This window comes from Schistocerca americana, chromosome 4 (assembly GCF_021461395.2).
Source record: "Schistocerca americana isolate TAMUIC-IGC-003095 chromosome 4, iqSchAmer2.1, whole genome shotgun sequence".
In the NCBI taxonomy this organism is placed as follows: domain Eukaryota; kingdom Metazoa; phylum Arthropoda; class Insecta; order Orthoptera; family Acrididae; genus Schistocerca; species Schistocerca americana.
Genome location: NC_060122.1, coordinates 251743658 through 251759407, shown reverse-complemented (window position 1 = coordinate 251759407; position 15750 = coordinate 251743658). Strand labels below are relative to the sequence as shown.

Here is a 15750-nt window from a genome sequence, read left to right as displayed (position 1 = left end):
CAGACAGCTTGTTGGTTGCCATGCCCATGTGAAATGCTGCACAGTAGTTGCAAAATGGTTCAAATGGCTCTGAGCACTATGAGACTTAAATTCTGAGGTCATCAGTGCCCTAGAACTTAGAACTACTTTAACCTAACTAACCTAAGGACATCACACACGTCCGTGCCCGAGGCAGGATTCGAAGCTGCGACCGCAGCAGTCGCGCGGTTCCAGACTGTAGCGCCTAGAACCGCTCGGCTACCCCGGTCGGTCAGTAGTTGCAGCTTAGCTTCTAGATCACATGACTGATTACAATAGTACCCCTACCTTTGATGGTATACGTGATGCTTGTGACCGGACTGGAGTATTTGGTGGAGGATGTATGGGACAAGTCTTGTATCTATTTCTGTTACAGGGATATGAGCCATAAGGCTGGGAGGGGAGCGGAGTTGTGTAGGAATGGACGAGGATATTGTGTAGGGGTTCTAACATGGCTGTCAATCAGCGACTGTTGTATAATACAAAATTTTGAAAAACACAGCCCTCAGTCGCGAACACAATTAATTTGTAACCTAGGTTCCGGTGTCTCAAGGGACACCTTCTTCGAACAAAGTTAAAACTAAATCTTACAGCATAACGTACCAAAAAATACGAAAGCTGCGGTCATACCTGACAGCGTCACATAGTCAGAATTAAAATAAAATGCAACAAAGGTGCAAGCCACTAGGGGCTGCCATGCGTCCTCTGCTACAGTCAACACAAAAACTGACTATCTGAAGCTGTCAGGTATGACCACAGCTTTGGTATTTTTTGGTACGTTATGCTGTGACATTTAGTTTTAACTTTGTCCGAAGAAGGTATCCCTTGTGACATCGAAACCTAGGTTACAAATTAATTGTGTTCGCCACTGAGGGCTGTGTTTTTCAAAATTTTGTTGATATTGTGTAGGTTCGGTGGGCGGTGGAGTACGACTGTGGAAGGCATTTATTAAAATAATAGTACACAAATATTCAGCTACAGTTTGACGAGAGAGCGTGGAAGTGACAAAAGTTCTGAGCTCTAGTCTGTATCTCGCTCAGTGAACTATGGCTATCTAGTATAATTGCAGTTCAGTTCCGACTACCGCTGGTTTCAGCACACGCAGTTACTATATAAATTTTGCGACACTCGGCTATGACTGCGATGACTGGTGGTGGCTTGCTGACAACCAGAACGTTAATTGGCCGAGTGAAGCCATGCAGCCACTTATAACTGCGAATATGGCAACGATTTGTCTGAAATTACTCGAAAGCAGAACGAAGGGCCTCCATTCAGCGCATTATATAGAGGACTACAGAACTGTTGGCAGATAGACCGGACTATTTTAATGCCTTGTGATGGAAACACAAAGTGGTTAATGTTATGTGACGAGCGATCCCGTGTGATGCCATGCTGAAGACCACATGGCGTGTGACGCCCTCTGTGTAGGTCGCCATCCTCTTTGTATCCCACCATCCTCCATAAAATTGGTAAATAAAGTATTAAGCTTTTGATGTAATACTCCCTCCCCCCTCAATTTATATTCCCTCTGACCCCAGAGACTTTCATTTTTAAGCCAACTTTCTGAAGTGTAAGTTTCTTCCGTCGAGTAGTCTATTTCGTAGTCGTTTTGTGTGTGTTGGTGTGTACTTTCAATTTTCAGATTTGTTAAGTCTTCATATTACAATTTAAAAACCTTTACTACGGACATTTGCTAATATACTGTGCCTAAATGTGTCCATCAATATCCTTCTTTTACTTTTGGTGCATCCGCCATACTTTCGTCTGTATTCCTTAAAAACTGTGAAACTTCATTGTAGACGACCATCAGCTGTTTAGTTTTAAGCTCGGTGCTATCGGTTTCGATCAGTAGACCATTATCAAGTCGAAGCAAAGCATAACCAGCTTGTCAGTACAACATATGAAGCAAACAACTTCGATGTGTGTAGAAAAACATAGCTCCTGTTATAATATGGTTCAAATGGCTCTGAGCACTATGGGACTTAACATCTTAGGTCATCAGTCCCCTAGAACTTAGAACTACTTAAACCTAACTAACCTAAGGACATCACACACATCCATGACCGAGGCAGGATTCGAACCTGCGACCGTAGCAGTCCCGGGGTTCCGGACTGCAGCACCTAGAACCGCACGACCACCGCCTGTTATAATAAATAATGCGTTAAACACACAGATATATAGCAGAAGCACACAAGATGATCATACATTTCAAATTGAAGAAAAGACTTTTATGGTCTCGTTCCTTATCATTTGTATATTGCTCCTAACAACCCTCCTTCATTTTTTCGAATACCTGAGTTCGCCCTGTTATGAACGGCTTTGAATCTTGTTCGTCTGGACATGACTTAATCTTTGCCTCTTGTGTAGCTACACCAATATCTTTGATGCATACTACAGTTAAAAAAAATATCAAAACTGAGGTAATGTGTGTTTCCGTGGTATCATCTATCGATTCCACCCCATGGGCATCTTTTACTTGGCAACGGAATTTTAGTTTCCTTCAGACACCGACAGTGCTCGTGCAGGATCCGGCGGACCCAGTGGAGCGTGCCTGCTGAGCGACTCCTCCACTTGCTTGGCACTCAGCACTGGTTATAATTAAGCAGTAGCGACCAGGGCAGACAGAGCAACTGCATCGACGCCAGTACTGGAGCCGACGATGGCTTCTCCGCGATTGCGAACGCGCGTCCTCGTGCGCGGACCACGGAGGGCACGGGAACGGTTTGCTGTGGGAGGAGATGTAAGCCAGCTGCGAGCTCAGTTATCAGTGCTCCTGATAAAAGCAACATGTCTGATCGCCAAAATATAGGGCCCTTGGGACACTATGCATCGGCAGTATACTAGTGGGCTGTTCGATCAAAAAATACATCAAGAGAAACTGTAGAATTACATAATAATAAGATTTTCCACGTACCTTTTTTCGTTATTTTTCGTTCATCTTGGGTCGAACAATATGATCGAATATATGGTACGTAAAATTTATCATTTCTCTTCGTATATAATCAGTAGCGGTAACTGGGACTGTGACACTACAACGCAGGCCTTGCTATGAATTTTTTCGCTTACTTAACACATGAAACTGTTTGTATACGATGTATTGTCTAGTGTAAATAAGTATTGTAAATACTATGTTTAAATTATGTAATATTTAACACTGGCAAGTCAGGACATATTTAGTTAACGTTGAAGTCAGAGAGATTGTTTTGTCGCGCCTCTGGGCGCGGGGGCGCACCAGCGGGTAGTAGTAGCAGTGACGCTGTGCTCGGAGTAAGACGTACAGTCGAGTGCTGCTAGTCCTAGCTGCGTTACATCTAACGGCTAGTGTGTGGATCTAATTACGACGGGAAAGTAATGGTCGGCATATCTGGAAGCATGGCCGGGCAAGTTATTATGGATTAATGGGCATAGTGCTGAAGAAACGAGGACTTAAATGTGAAGCGCACTGTGGGCCCAAGTCGCAACAGTAAAAGCCCGATGCCACATTGTGTCGCTGCCGTGGACTTCCATCGATCCACCGACAACAACGGAAGTAAGAGCTACGTAATTTTCGTAGGATAAAATTGTAGAAGGCTTGCCAGTGACTGTGTTTTTCTCTGAAGTTGAACAGTTAATAACAAGCACTTTATAATCGAAGTGTTGCAGTTACATTCCTCCCGACAATAACACAAAGTAGGTTCCTTCGAATCCTTACCTTATTGAACCGAGTGTTTCACGCCATTATCAGGAGAAAATATGTTAATTATCAAATTATTTGCTTAGGCGGTGAAGAGCAAATTTCAGACTGGTTATCGTAGTTAATTGTTGCACTTAACAAGCTTACGCAAACCGTAGTAACATAATAATAGACTGAAGTAATAAATTTGATTACTAAGATTTATTTCATTGCATATTCAGCTGAAGTTAATTCAAGGATCTTTCATGAAACTATAAAGCTTATTCCACCTGACAATCCCTTAATTAATGATTTATTATGAGTCAAAACATAGTTAATCAATTATTGGTAATATATTTCATTATCAGTAGATTAAACTGTGCAAAGTACCTAATTTTAAAGACAGAATGACAGTCCATTATTCAAAATCTCGATAGATGTGTTGTCAGCATTGCACTTAGCTGACAAATTATGAACAAAATAAGTGTAGTTAGATTGTTATGACGTTGTTTGACACACCACTTACGTAAAAGTTCCCGTTCCACCTGCTGCGCTACAAGCAGGTAAAGCTTATTATTGAAACAATTATTCACGTACTTAACAGTACTGTCGCTCATCAGTTGAGCTGGCGACCGATTTTTTAATTGCTTTTACAACTTAATTATTTCTTTCGGCAAAATTTCCACTGGCAAAATTTGTTTCCAAATTATTTCCATTATTTCATTTACCGATCGTTATTGAATGAAATTACTCATTCAATAAAGATCAAATTATAACGTCTCCTGTTTCCCGCGGAATAATCATTATTTACTTCGGATTCGTATGCCATATCACGACGCGGGTCAAAATTCATAATTCACGGTCGTTGTCAACTTGTAATTTCGCAAATCCCGGGAAGCAGGGGGGTGTTATAGGACTACTCTTCAAAATAAATTGTTACAATAGTTTCTTCCGTTCATTTGAGTTTGCTTTTGATAATGGCAGATCATTACTCTCTTTACACGCTCGATTATTGTTAATCGAGAGAGAAAACTCAGGACTCATCAGTCATATGAGTCACAGTTTGTGGCTTACTTGTCAGAAATGAGAACATAAGAAGGTTGTCAATGACGTGCACACTATCGTCTCTCTTGCTAACATTTTTTCAAGCCGTTGTCAATCGTCGAATTATTATTCGACATTTTATTAAAAACTTGACGAACGTAATTCCTATCCACAGTAAAAGGTGGGAAAAAAATCAGACCCAACGATAGCACCGGTGCAACGAGCACAGTGTAAATTTCCGACAGTGCCGCAAAACTTACAGTCAACGTACGAAGGCTAGTCATCAAGTTTTAATTACACTGCTGGCCATCGTAAATGCAACACCAAGAAAGACAAGAGGTAGCACAACAAAATTTATTTTGTAGATAACATGTCGACCAAGTATCAAATGATTACGTTTATAGACGTCTGTGACATGTGGTTCCTGCCAGAATCAGTAGCCAGAGTAGCCGCCATTGTTGGAGATCACCGCTGCCACACGTCTCGGCATTGAGTCAAAAGAGACGTTGGGTGTGTTCCTGGGGTACAGCAGCCCAAGCAGCTTCCACACGTTGCCAAAGGTTATCTGGTGTGGCAGCTGGGGATGTAATCTGGGTCAGTCGTTGAGCAACCATGGACCACATGTTTTCTATCGGCGAAAGATCCGGAGAGCGAGCCGGCCAGGGAAGCAATTCAATCTGATTATTGACGAAGAACCTTTGGACAATGCGTGCCACGTGTGGTCGCGCATTATCCTTTTGAAATATGGCTGTGGGCGAGCCCTGAAAGTAAGGAAGGACAACTGGCTCCAGCACCTCGGATATGTAGCGCCGGCTATTTAAAGTACCGGCAATGCGTACTAGAGGCGTGCGAGAGTAATATCCAATACCGCCCCATACCATAATACCCGGTGCAAGACCAGTGTGGCGGTGCATAATGCAGCTGTCCAGCATCCTCTCTCCACGGTGTCTCCACACTCGAATCCGACCATCGTGGTGCTGCAGACAGAAGCGTGCCTCGTCAGTAAAGACAACGTCATTCCATTCTGCCGTCCACATCCGTCTGTCATCCCACCATTGGCGACGGAGACGTCTGTGATTCTGCGTCAATGGTAGACGAAGCAATGGACGTCTTGCGGACAGACCACTCTGCTGTAAACCGCGTCGAATGGTACGCGCAGACACTGGATGATGCGTTACAGACGCAATGTGCTGTGCTATGGTTCGGGATGTCACTGAACGATCTGCCACTGCCATGCGCACAATTTGCCAATCAGCACGTGCAGTGGTGCACCGAGGTGAATGCGATCGACCACCTCGGTCCGTCGTACCCTCCTGCATCCAACGGTCACATATCCGCATTACAGTTGTTTGATTTCGTCCAACACGACTAGCGATTTCTCTGTATGATAATCCACAATCTCGGTAAGCCACTATCCTTCCTCTGTCGAACTCGGATACTTGATCAAAAGATGTTCGCTGTTGTCTACGAGGCATAACTGATCGTCTTGTGAAACAACCACAAGGTAAACACACTTGCCGAACGTACACTCGTCGAAATCGCCAAGCCTTAAATGGCGCTATGAGGTGGCGCCACAGGCGCGCGTGATGTGTGTCTGCGCTGAAATTATAATCAGTTGCCTATCTCATCGCTGCAAACTCATGGTATAATTTTCACTTGATTCGGATGCTTCCTTCAGGGTGTTGCATTTACGGTGGCCAGCAGTGTATAATATCGCAAAAATAAAATTACGTAACTAATTTCGTGTTTGCTTATAGTTACATGTCTAAAGTTCGAATAAACAGTTCAATTCCCTCCTCAACGTACCGCAGCACTCCGCTAGAGGTGACAAAGAGAATGGCTGAAATAGGCGACTCCTGGGGTAGGCTGCGGAGGTGTGGTGCGGAGTTTCACTGTGTACCACAACACGGCATGCAATAAACTGAAAATTAGTTTTACAACTTATTTTTTCTAAGTGACAATCAAAACAGAGTGGCCAACATTCGTTCGTCATGAAAAAACTTTGACGTAAATGGTTCTTTTGCCGCTCTTTTATTGCGAGTTTGTATTCAGTTTCACGGCATAAGAAGTTACTGTCATCTTAAGTTCAAAGTAATCTGCTGTACTGTGTTTTTTTACTAAGTGTTTCAGAATTTATTTCTGATAAAAATAGTCGTTTTAAGTATACTCCCTCCTCTGCGTTCTTTCATTTACCAATCCACATTATCTACACGCCTAGCGCAGATGACATTGCTTCAGCTATACTTTGTCTTGTACTGTCCTCAGTTGTCCACGCCTCTCGTAGTTGTGCTCTGTTACACTTGTATATAGTCTTATAAGCTCTTAATTATATCTCAGTGAGCTCTTTACATTATCTCGCTAGAACTTTTTCCTGACGTAAATGTACCTTGATACTGTTGTAGCTTCGTGATCCATCCTCGATATATCCCTTTATGTCATACAACTTTTTTTAATCAAACAATGCTGTTAAATAAATGAACTGGTCTGTCCTGTGTAGTTTTACCAACCCATTTTTAAGTCTTTGACTATTACCTGAGTTTCTTCCAAATTTAGTACTAATATTTCATACTTAATGTTTTATACTAATATTCAGATACCAGTCAATATTGCCCTTCTTCTACATCGCCCGTGTATTCAGCTGTTAGTTTTATCATCTGCGCTAACCATTCATTGCTTTCATTTAGTAGTAACCACCGAAATTATTTTTGCTGCTCAGCATCTATAATAATAATAATAATAATAATAATCCTCAAAGCTAGCTTAAGACTTGTATATGTATACATATGTTGCCTGGCTCTCGTATTACCTTGAACTCGTCTGTTACCACTTCTCTTCGTACATATTTCCTCAACGATTTGGTGCTACCTTCGATTCATGCAGTATATTATGAATAGTTGAATGCTTTCATGGTTTATAAAGAAGTACCAATCATCTTATTCGAAATGTAATTAGTAGTTTAGTTATTAAATTACTAAAGGAATGAGGAATTAAAATATTTTATCCAATTATTTTAACGTTTAAATCCAGTTTAGTTATGTATGACTGAAGAAAATTCTTCCATATCATTTTGTACTTAAGTGTTCAGCCTTAAAAAGAGCTTAGTGCTGAACTAATCAATAAATTTGGTATGTACAGACTGCTTACCGCCGGCAATTGAAAGGACTTCACTTGGTGAATGCATCGAAGATCATACATTCAGTCATGAAAATAGTGAAGATGGCGCTATCTGAAAAGTTGCAAAAGAGGGTAAGTCATGCTATCTCTCATTGTTTTTTTCTCTTTGGCTATGACACATAATTTTCTTGGATATTAATCCATACGCTGTGGTACGTTTTACATATCGGGCTATATACACCCTCTCGTTATGTTTAGCCAAATAACTCGTGTGCTATACTGCACGGTACTAATTACACGTAAAGAGCATAAATAGCAATTCGATACGACTGCGTAAAAGCTGCTTCGTGTTATTGCTAGTCACGAAGTACCTGTGTTTATATGTACTTTCCAAATAGTGTCAGATACAAGTACCGCTCTGGCATACGGTTTGGGACTCTGAATGGTTTTTCTTATCCGGCAAAATTTCTGACATAAACGTCACCATGAAACAACTTTGACATCGTGTTAGAGACGTTCGGTCCTATGGACGTCTTCACTTGACCAGCCACGATACTGTCTCATTTGTACGTGTTGCTATCGTAACAAACATCCTTCCTGCGTGTACATGGGAGCTGTTCCACACATCAGTATTATTTCGAGTAGACTCCTGGCAGCATCTGCCTTCATTGTAATGCTACTTCCCAATTAACCAACAATCTCAGCCGTCATGTCCACGTTGTGTCACTGGGGGCAGACACCTTAAATTTTCACATTATATTGGACGGTAGTATTGAAAAGTGTCCAAAACCTCCGACAAAGTCCGTCGTGTGACCACTGTCAGATAATTCCTTATATATATAACCTGACGGATTTTCCACTCACATTCCATTGAATGAACTACAAATTTAACAGCGTCACATTTCAGTCACTGTCCGAAATATGACCGCAGTAGCCTACCTAGTTATTAGTTCAAAGAGGATTAGTAACCCATTCCCTTGTGTGTTCGTGCAATAGCCGGCCGGTGTAGCGGTTCAGGGCGATACAGTCGCGAACCGCGTGACCGCTACGGTCGCAGGTTCGAATCCTGCCTCGGGCATGGCTGTGTGTGATGTCCTTAGGTTAATTAGGTTTAAGTAGTTCTCAGTTCTAGGATACTGATGACCTCAGAAGTTAAGTCCCATAGCGCTCCCATAGTGCTTTGAACCATTTGTTCGTGCAATACCCTGTAATGTCGATTTCGGACCTTCAACTTCTACATCAGTTCTATGCTAGCCAACGGATAGTCCTGTGGCCGAGAGTATTTCTGATACCACCGTCTGATGCCACCTTCCCTTTCCTATTCTTGAATGACGAGTGGGAAAAATGACAGCCGGTAAGCTTTTGCATTAGCTCAAATTTCTGGGGTATTCCTGTTGTTATCATTTGGCGAGATGCATGTCGTATGAAACAATGTTTCTGGTGGGTAATGATCACGGGATAGAAGCGAACGCGCCAGATCAAGAGAGGGAAAATTTTTATCCAAAGTATTATCGCCCGCAGAGGTGGCTGCAGGGGCGTTGTTTGCATTGCTCGCACACCCCGGCCTTGTATTCACTTCCTTGATGGCTGGGAGACACTATTTCGAAAGGCAGTAGCCGTCCTCCCTAATGAAGTTACATACACTCCTGGAAATGGAAAAAAGAACACATTGACACCGGTGTGTCAGACCCACCATACTTGCTCCGGACACTGCGAGAGGACTGTACAAGCAATGATCACACGCACGGCACAGCGGACACACCAGGAACCGCGGTGTTGGCCGTCGAATGGCGCTAGCTGCGCAGCATTTGTGCACCGCCGCCATCAGTGTCAGCCAGTTTGCCGTGGCATACGGAGCTCCATCGCAGTCTTTAACACTGGTAGCATGCCGCGACAGCGTGGACGTGAACCGCATGTGCAGTTGACGGACTTTGAGCGAGGGCGTATAGTGGGCATGCGGGAGGCCGGGTGGACGTACCGCCGAATTGCTCAACACGTGGGGCGTGAGGTCTCCACAGTACGTCGATGTTGTCGCCAGTGGTCGGCGGAAGGTGCACGTGCCCGTCGACCTGGGACCGGACCGCAGCGACGCACGGATGCACGCCAAGACCGTAGGATCCTACGCAGTGCCGTAGGGGACCGCACCGACACTTCCCAGCAAATTAAGGACACTGTTGCTCCTGGGGTATCGGCGAGGACCATTCGCAACCGTCTCCATGAAACTGGGCTACGGTCCCGCACACCGTTAGGCCGTCTTCCGCTCACGCCCCAACATCGTGCAGCCCGCCTCCAGTGGTGTCGCGACAGGCGTGAATGGAGGGACGAATGGAGACGTGTCGTCTTCAGCGATGAGAGTCGCTTCTGTCTTGGCGCCAATGATGGTCGTATGCGTGTTTGGCGCCGTGCAGGTGAGCGCCACAATCAGGACTGCATACGACCGAGGCACACAGGGCCAACACCCGGCATCATGGTGTGGGGAGCGATCTCCTACACTGGCCGTACACCACTGGTGATCGTCGAGGGGACACTGAATAGTGCACGGTACATCCAAACCGTCAACGAACCCATCGTTCTACCATTCCTAGACCGGCAAGTGAACTTGCTGTTCCAACAGGACAATGCACGTCCGCATGTATCCCGTGCCACCCAACGTGCTCTAGAAGGTGTAAGTCAACTACCCTGGCCAGCAAGGTCTCCGGATCTGTCCCCCATTGAGCATGTTTGGGACTGGATGAAGCGTCGTCTCACGCGGTCTGCACGTCCAGCACGAACGCTGGTCCAACTGAGGCGCCAGGTGGAAATGGCATGGCAAGCCGTTCCACAGGACTACATCCAGCATCTCTACGATCGTCTCCATGGGAGAATAGCAGCCTGCATTGCTGCGAAAGGTGGATATACACTGTACTAGTGCCGACATTGTGCATACTCTGTTGCCTGTGTCTATGTGCCTGTGGTTCTGTCAGTGTGATCATGTGATGTATCTGACCCCAGGAATGTGTCAATAAAGTTTCCCCTTCCTGGGACAATGAATTCACGGTGTTCTTATTTCATTTTCCAGGAGTGTATGTTGTTAGAAATTTCAATCGCCACTCGGACTTTTCTTCTATAAATGTTGGTTTTATTTACAGCACATATACGTTATTGAAATCAATGTCAAGTCCACAGTTCTCGCTCCGCCACCACCTATTTCACACTTGGATCTTTAACAGTCCTTCCCGTATCGCCGATATGCACTCTTACGCAGCCACACGTCACCTTGTAGGTGACAACTGAAGTAATTCCACAATTTTCTCACTTCCCTTATCACAAAAATAATTATTTGAATCTAATTTTAATGTAATGAATATTTTATTGAAATTATGTTCCTACTATTTCATTTGTGATTTTCACCTACTTGTAGCTTTAAAAGTGTACTTGGTCAATATGTAGATTGAAAATCATTGTTATTGCAGTGTATACCGTTCTTGTGTTGTTCTAGAATCCGCTAGGAACGAAATCTCGTTGTTTTGTAGTGGAGCAGAAAAAAAGAACAAGCGGGACGTGTGGCCTACCCAAGACGTGGAACAAGAGCTATAGTGTCGCATGTTCTTAGAGTAGAAGAATATTTGTTTGGGATAACACCTCGGCCGTTGGGCATCCTAGCTTTCGAGACAGCTTCGTTCAATGGAAAGAAGTGGTGTTATTTGTTTATGTGACATCCTTTGCGCAGGCCAGAGGATTTAGAAAAGATAACGTTAACCATTTTTTGACTATGAGAGTGGGTTCTTGACGAGAATAATCTCGATGCTACTCCAGTATTCATCGCGGACGAGACAGGCTTGTCAACAGCCCAAAAGAAACCTCGAAAAGTTCTTGCTTCGAACGATATAAAGGCTGTGAGATCCATACCCACTGAGGAAAGAGATTACTACTACAGCAGATTGCTGTGCATCTTCCACAGAAGTATGTGTGCCGACACTTCTAATTTACAAATGTACGCGTCCTGGAGACGGAGTAAACGACGGCGCTCCACCTGGAACAATTTTTGCTTACAGCCGCGAAAGTGGATTCACAAATAAAGACGTATTTGTCCCGTGACTAAAACATTTCATCGAAGTCGTCTACCCTTCGAAGAAAAATAAGATTTACTCCTTCTAGCCGGACATTGTACACACACCGTAAATATCAAAGCTTTAGAGCCAGCTGGAAAAAATGGTGTTATTATACTCTCATGACCGGATCACACGACACACAGACTGCAGCCCTTGACGTTTCATTCTTCAAGCCTCTGAATAGTTATTACATAAATGAAATGAAGAAGTTCCTACGACACAGACGGAGCGAAGACAGAGTAGAGGTTGTCACCCAGTTCCACATGGCAACATTGTTTGGGAAAGCATATGGACCATCAGCAATAGTAGGTACGGGAATAATGGTTTCGCTAAAACAAGAGTTTGGCCACTTAACAGAGGTATGTTTCAAGACTGTCATTTTGCAGCAGCAGTTCAGTCTGAAACAGATGGTGTCCTGTTTTAGAGGTTTGAGACACAATCCTAACTGCTTCTACTAGTGAATTGTCACCTGACACGCAGGTTTCAAGGAGAAAATATGTTACAACCACCAGTGCTTAAAGTAAGAAATTCAAGCTTTCTTGATTGAAACCTCTCCGACACCACCCAACAACTCATTTGGAAAAAAGGCGAAAACAAACAAAGTTCAGACAAGAGTTACAGTATCAAGTTGTCAATACAATAAGATCCTGGAACATGCCGTGAGAAAAACAAAGGGCAGAAGAAGAACCACTGTGAAAAAACAACTCCAAAGTTCTAGACCGAAGAAGACATCAAAATCTAAACATTCATATCCTTCAGTAAATAGACGTTTCAGTTCCAGTGAGGATACTCGGTTCTGTACCACTCATTATGGCGACGCCGAGAAAGACATGACTCAGTGACTGATATGTAAGCAGTGGAGTCATGAGACATATACTGGTGTTATAGAGCTGATCAAAGCGTCTTACTGCTGAAAAATGCAACTCAGATTAGCGAGAATGAAGAACTGTTGCATTAGACTAATTTTTGTTCACTAATAATATTACTAGTAGGCATAGTAATTGTTGTGTGCGGTATTAAGTTTCAAGATGCGGGTATTGTTCTTTTCATGCTAGCCTAGTTGCACATTAACTTGCCATTCCCTGTTCCTTTGTATTGTTTGTAGTAATCAATATCAAAGTTACAGACCATTTTAAAACTGGAGCAGCCACAGCAAAAGTAGTTAGGCATAACTGGTTGGCAAGCCGCATAGTACAACCGGAGTTTACATATAGGTTTTAAACCTATTACAATGTAGTCCAATAGTCTGCTGTAGCTGTAATTATTACGGCCGATTAGAGACCCAAACAACTTCAAGTAGCATCTTCTGGTGTATGTAAATGCTTTGCTATATGGTATAGGACAAGCAGTTCGTGCTTGACATAGGACGACAGGAACATATTGTAGTCGGTAAAGTGAAGACAGTTCGCGATTTTAACACAGACTGGACATTGATATTTGATGATCGTTTTTGTCAGTTGACGAGGGCTGAGAACTTTGCCTAGAAACGACAAATTTTACTCTGCGTCACTCTGTAACAACTCCCTACACCATATGACACAGCACTTATACAAAGCAGAAGACGCAAATTAAAACTTGCTTGGATGGTTAGGTGAGTGTCCACTCGACTTACATAAATACAGCTTCAGGGGTCTACTAGACTTCTCATTCAGTTTTATATTTTAATAGCTTTAACACCTGTATTTAAGTACCTGTTGTACTATATGAATCGTCAATCAATTATGTATAAATTTCAATTTTATTACGGAGATACATTATTGTACGGCTGCAAAAGAGTAAAAAAGTATCACTCTTGATTGTATATAGCATTTAACGATTCCTTGTGAATAATGTGATGTGTTCATGAATACATGCATCAATGTAATATCTGTGGTCTGTGTTGGTTTCGATTTAGCATTTGATGTAGTCCAACGACTTGCTGTTTGCCTCTTCTCACATGAGGCAGTGCCTCGAGCGCACCTGCAGTCTAGTGGCGTGGAGGTTGTTTTTCAGGTTGGAGGGTGGTTTGTGATGTTTCAGGGTGTTGTTGGTGCTATGAATTGGGCCAACTCACTCAGTTAATCCTGAGTATGAACCAGGGAGTTCGTTTCAACATTCTCTTTAACCGAGTCTTGCCCTTTCTTCTGTGACATCGTGATTACTGCTCTGGACATCCCAATATTTCGTGTTCACAGAATGCACGTATACGTTGTAGGTTTGACTGCCACTCAAGCACCGTATCGCACATTGACTGCGGGACTATATCATCCGACCTCAGTCCCACACAAAGTCAGTATTATTTGGAACAGCACACGAAACGCAGCAAACATCATCCCCACAATTTGTTAGCTCAGCGGGATGTGATCATGAATAAGCAGCTGCAGCTGCGTAGGTCATACGTGAAGAAACTTGTGGACTCTGTTCCTCATCGAACTGTCACCATGACAGAGACCGTAGGCGGTGGTAGAGTGTGTTAGTGTGATGTTTCCTGGGATGACTAGTTCTCTATACGGAGACTTAGCTTATTGTGTTTTCGATAACTGATCCATTTAAATAAATTTGCGCATTCATGGCTGCTAAAGAAATTCTGTCATACGGCAGGGTTCTTTGAGGTCGAATTATTTGTGCGTGTCATGAGTGCAGTACAAGTAGGAAACTACGTTTTTGTAACGAACAGTCGGACTTGTTGACTGATGTAGACATATATCAGACACTCCAGATATTTCGAGGTTAAAACGAAGCACTTTTCTGATATGACGTAAGTGGAAACATCTGCTTCCCCACCCATTATTAAGCTTAGTCTCCGCAATACTATTTTCATGTTTCTGCTGCTTAAAATGTGGCTTTTAAGAACAGTATCATTATTGTGATTTCTAATTGCATACTGTAGTGCTCATTTACTTCAATTTCACGAAACGTATGTTTGTTGAGGTGACTGTGTGTGGCACTGACTCAGTATAACATTAGAAAAAAATACCAGTGTTCGGACTGTTTGTTGTCATACCGCCTGTCTGCTGCAGGTGTTCGCGCACCTTCCAGGATCGACGACTCTGTTCGACTACGTGCAGCCTGACTGCGTGCCAGACGAGCTGGGTGGCACTGCTGGACCTGCTGACAACTTTGCTTGTAAGCAACTCCTCTGATAGTTCAGCGAACAAATTCATCACTTCCCACACATCCTCTTATGTTTAACGCCCATCTGGCTGCTTACCCTAATTATTAGGGTACCTGGCTCGTAGGCCACAGAGCTCAGCGTGGATCGACCCTTCCCACACATCCACGCCACGCTGTCTGGGTGTGAGGAGGGGGAAGACGGGGAAACAACGAAAGCGCCGTATTTAGATAGCAATGCAGTCGCACTGCATGCGGCTTTGATTCATATTACATATTTCACAACAACATACATTACGAGCGAAATTGAATTTCACTATTATTTATTTATTTTCTTCGCACTGAAGGCGTAATACAGTATTTATCACAGACAAACTGCCGCCGTACGAATAAATGTGAGCAATTTTACAGATGTTCGCACTCTGTTTTCCACGTAATCGTGGCCTGTATATTATTGTAATAAAAAAAAATCTTTCACACACATATCCTGATAGAAGTATTATAGCACTTTTGCAACCCCGCCGGCCGGGGTGGCCGAACGGTTCTAGGCGCTACAGTCTGGAACCGTGCGACCGCTACGGTCGCAGGTTCGAATCCTGCCTCGGGCATGGATGTGTGTGATGTCCTTAAGTTAGTTAGGTTTAAGTAGTTCTATGTTCTAGGGGACTGATGACATCACAATTTAAGTCCCATAGTGCTCAGAGCCATTTTTTTTCTTTTTTTGCATCCCCATTATGGAAC

At 43.4% G+C, this 15750-nt stretch overlaps 1 protein-coding gene across 1 annotated transcript in view; it reads left to right on the top strand.

The window, feature by feature from the left end:
* Positions 1–15750, top strand: part of LOC124613984 — a 140488-nt gene that overhangs the window by 123764 nt on the left and 974 nt on the right. Inside the window, exons 11-12 of the mRNA XM_047142771.1 lie at positions 7850–7960; positions 14919–15024. Of these exons, the coding sequence (XP_046998727.1) occupies positions 7850–7960; positions 14919–15024 (217 nt within the window). The remainder of the gene's footprint in view (positions 1–7849; positions 7961–14918; positions 15025–15750) is intronic.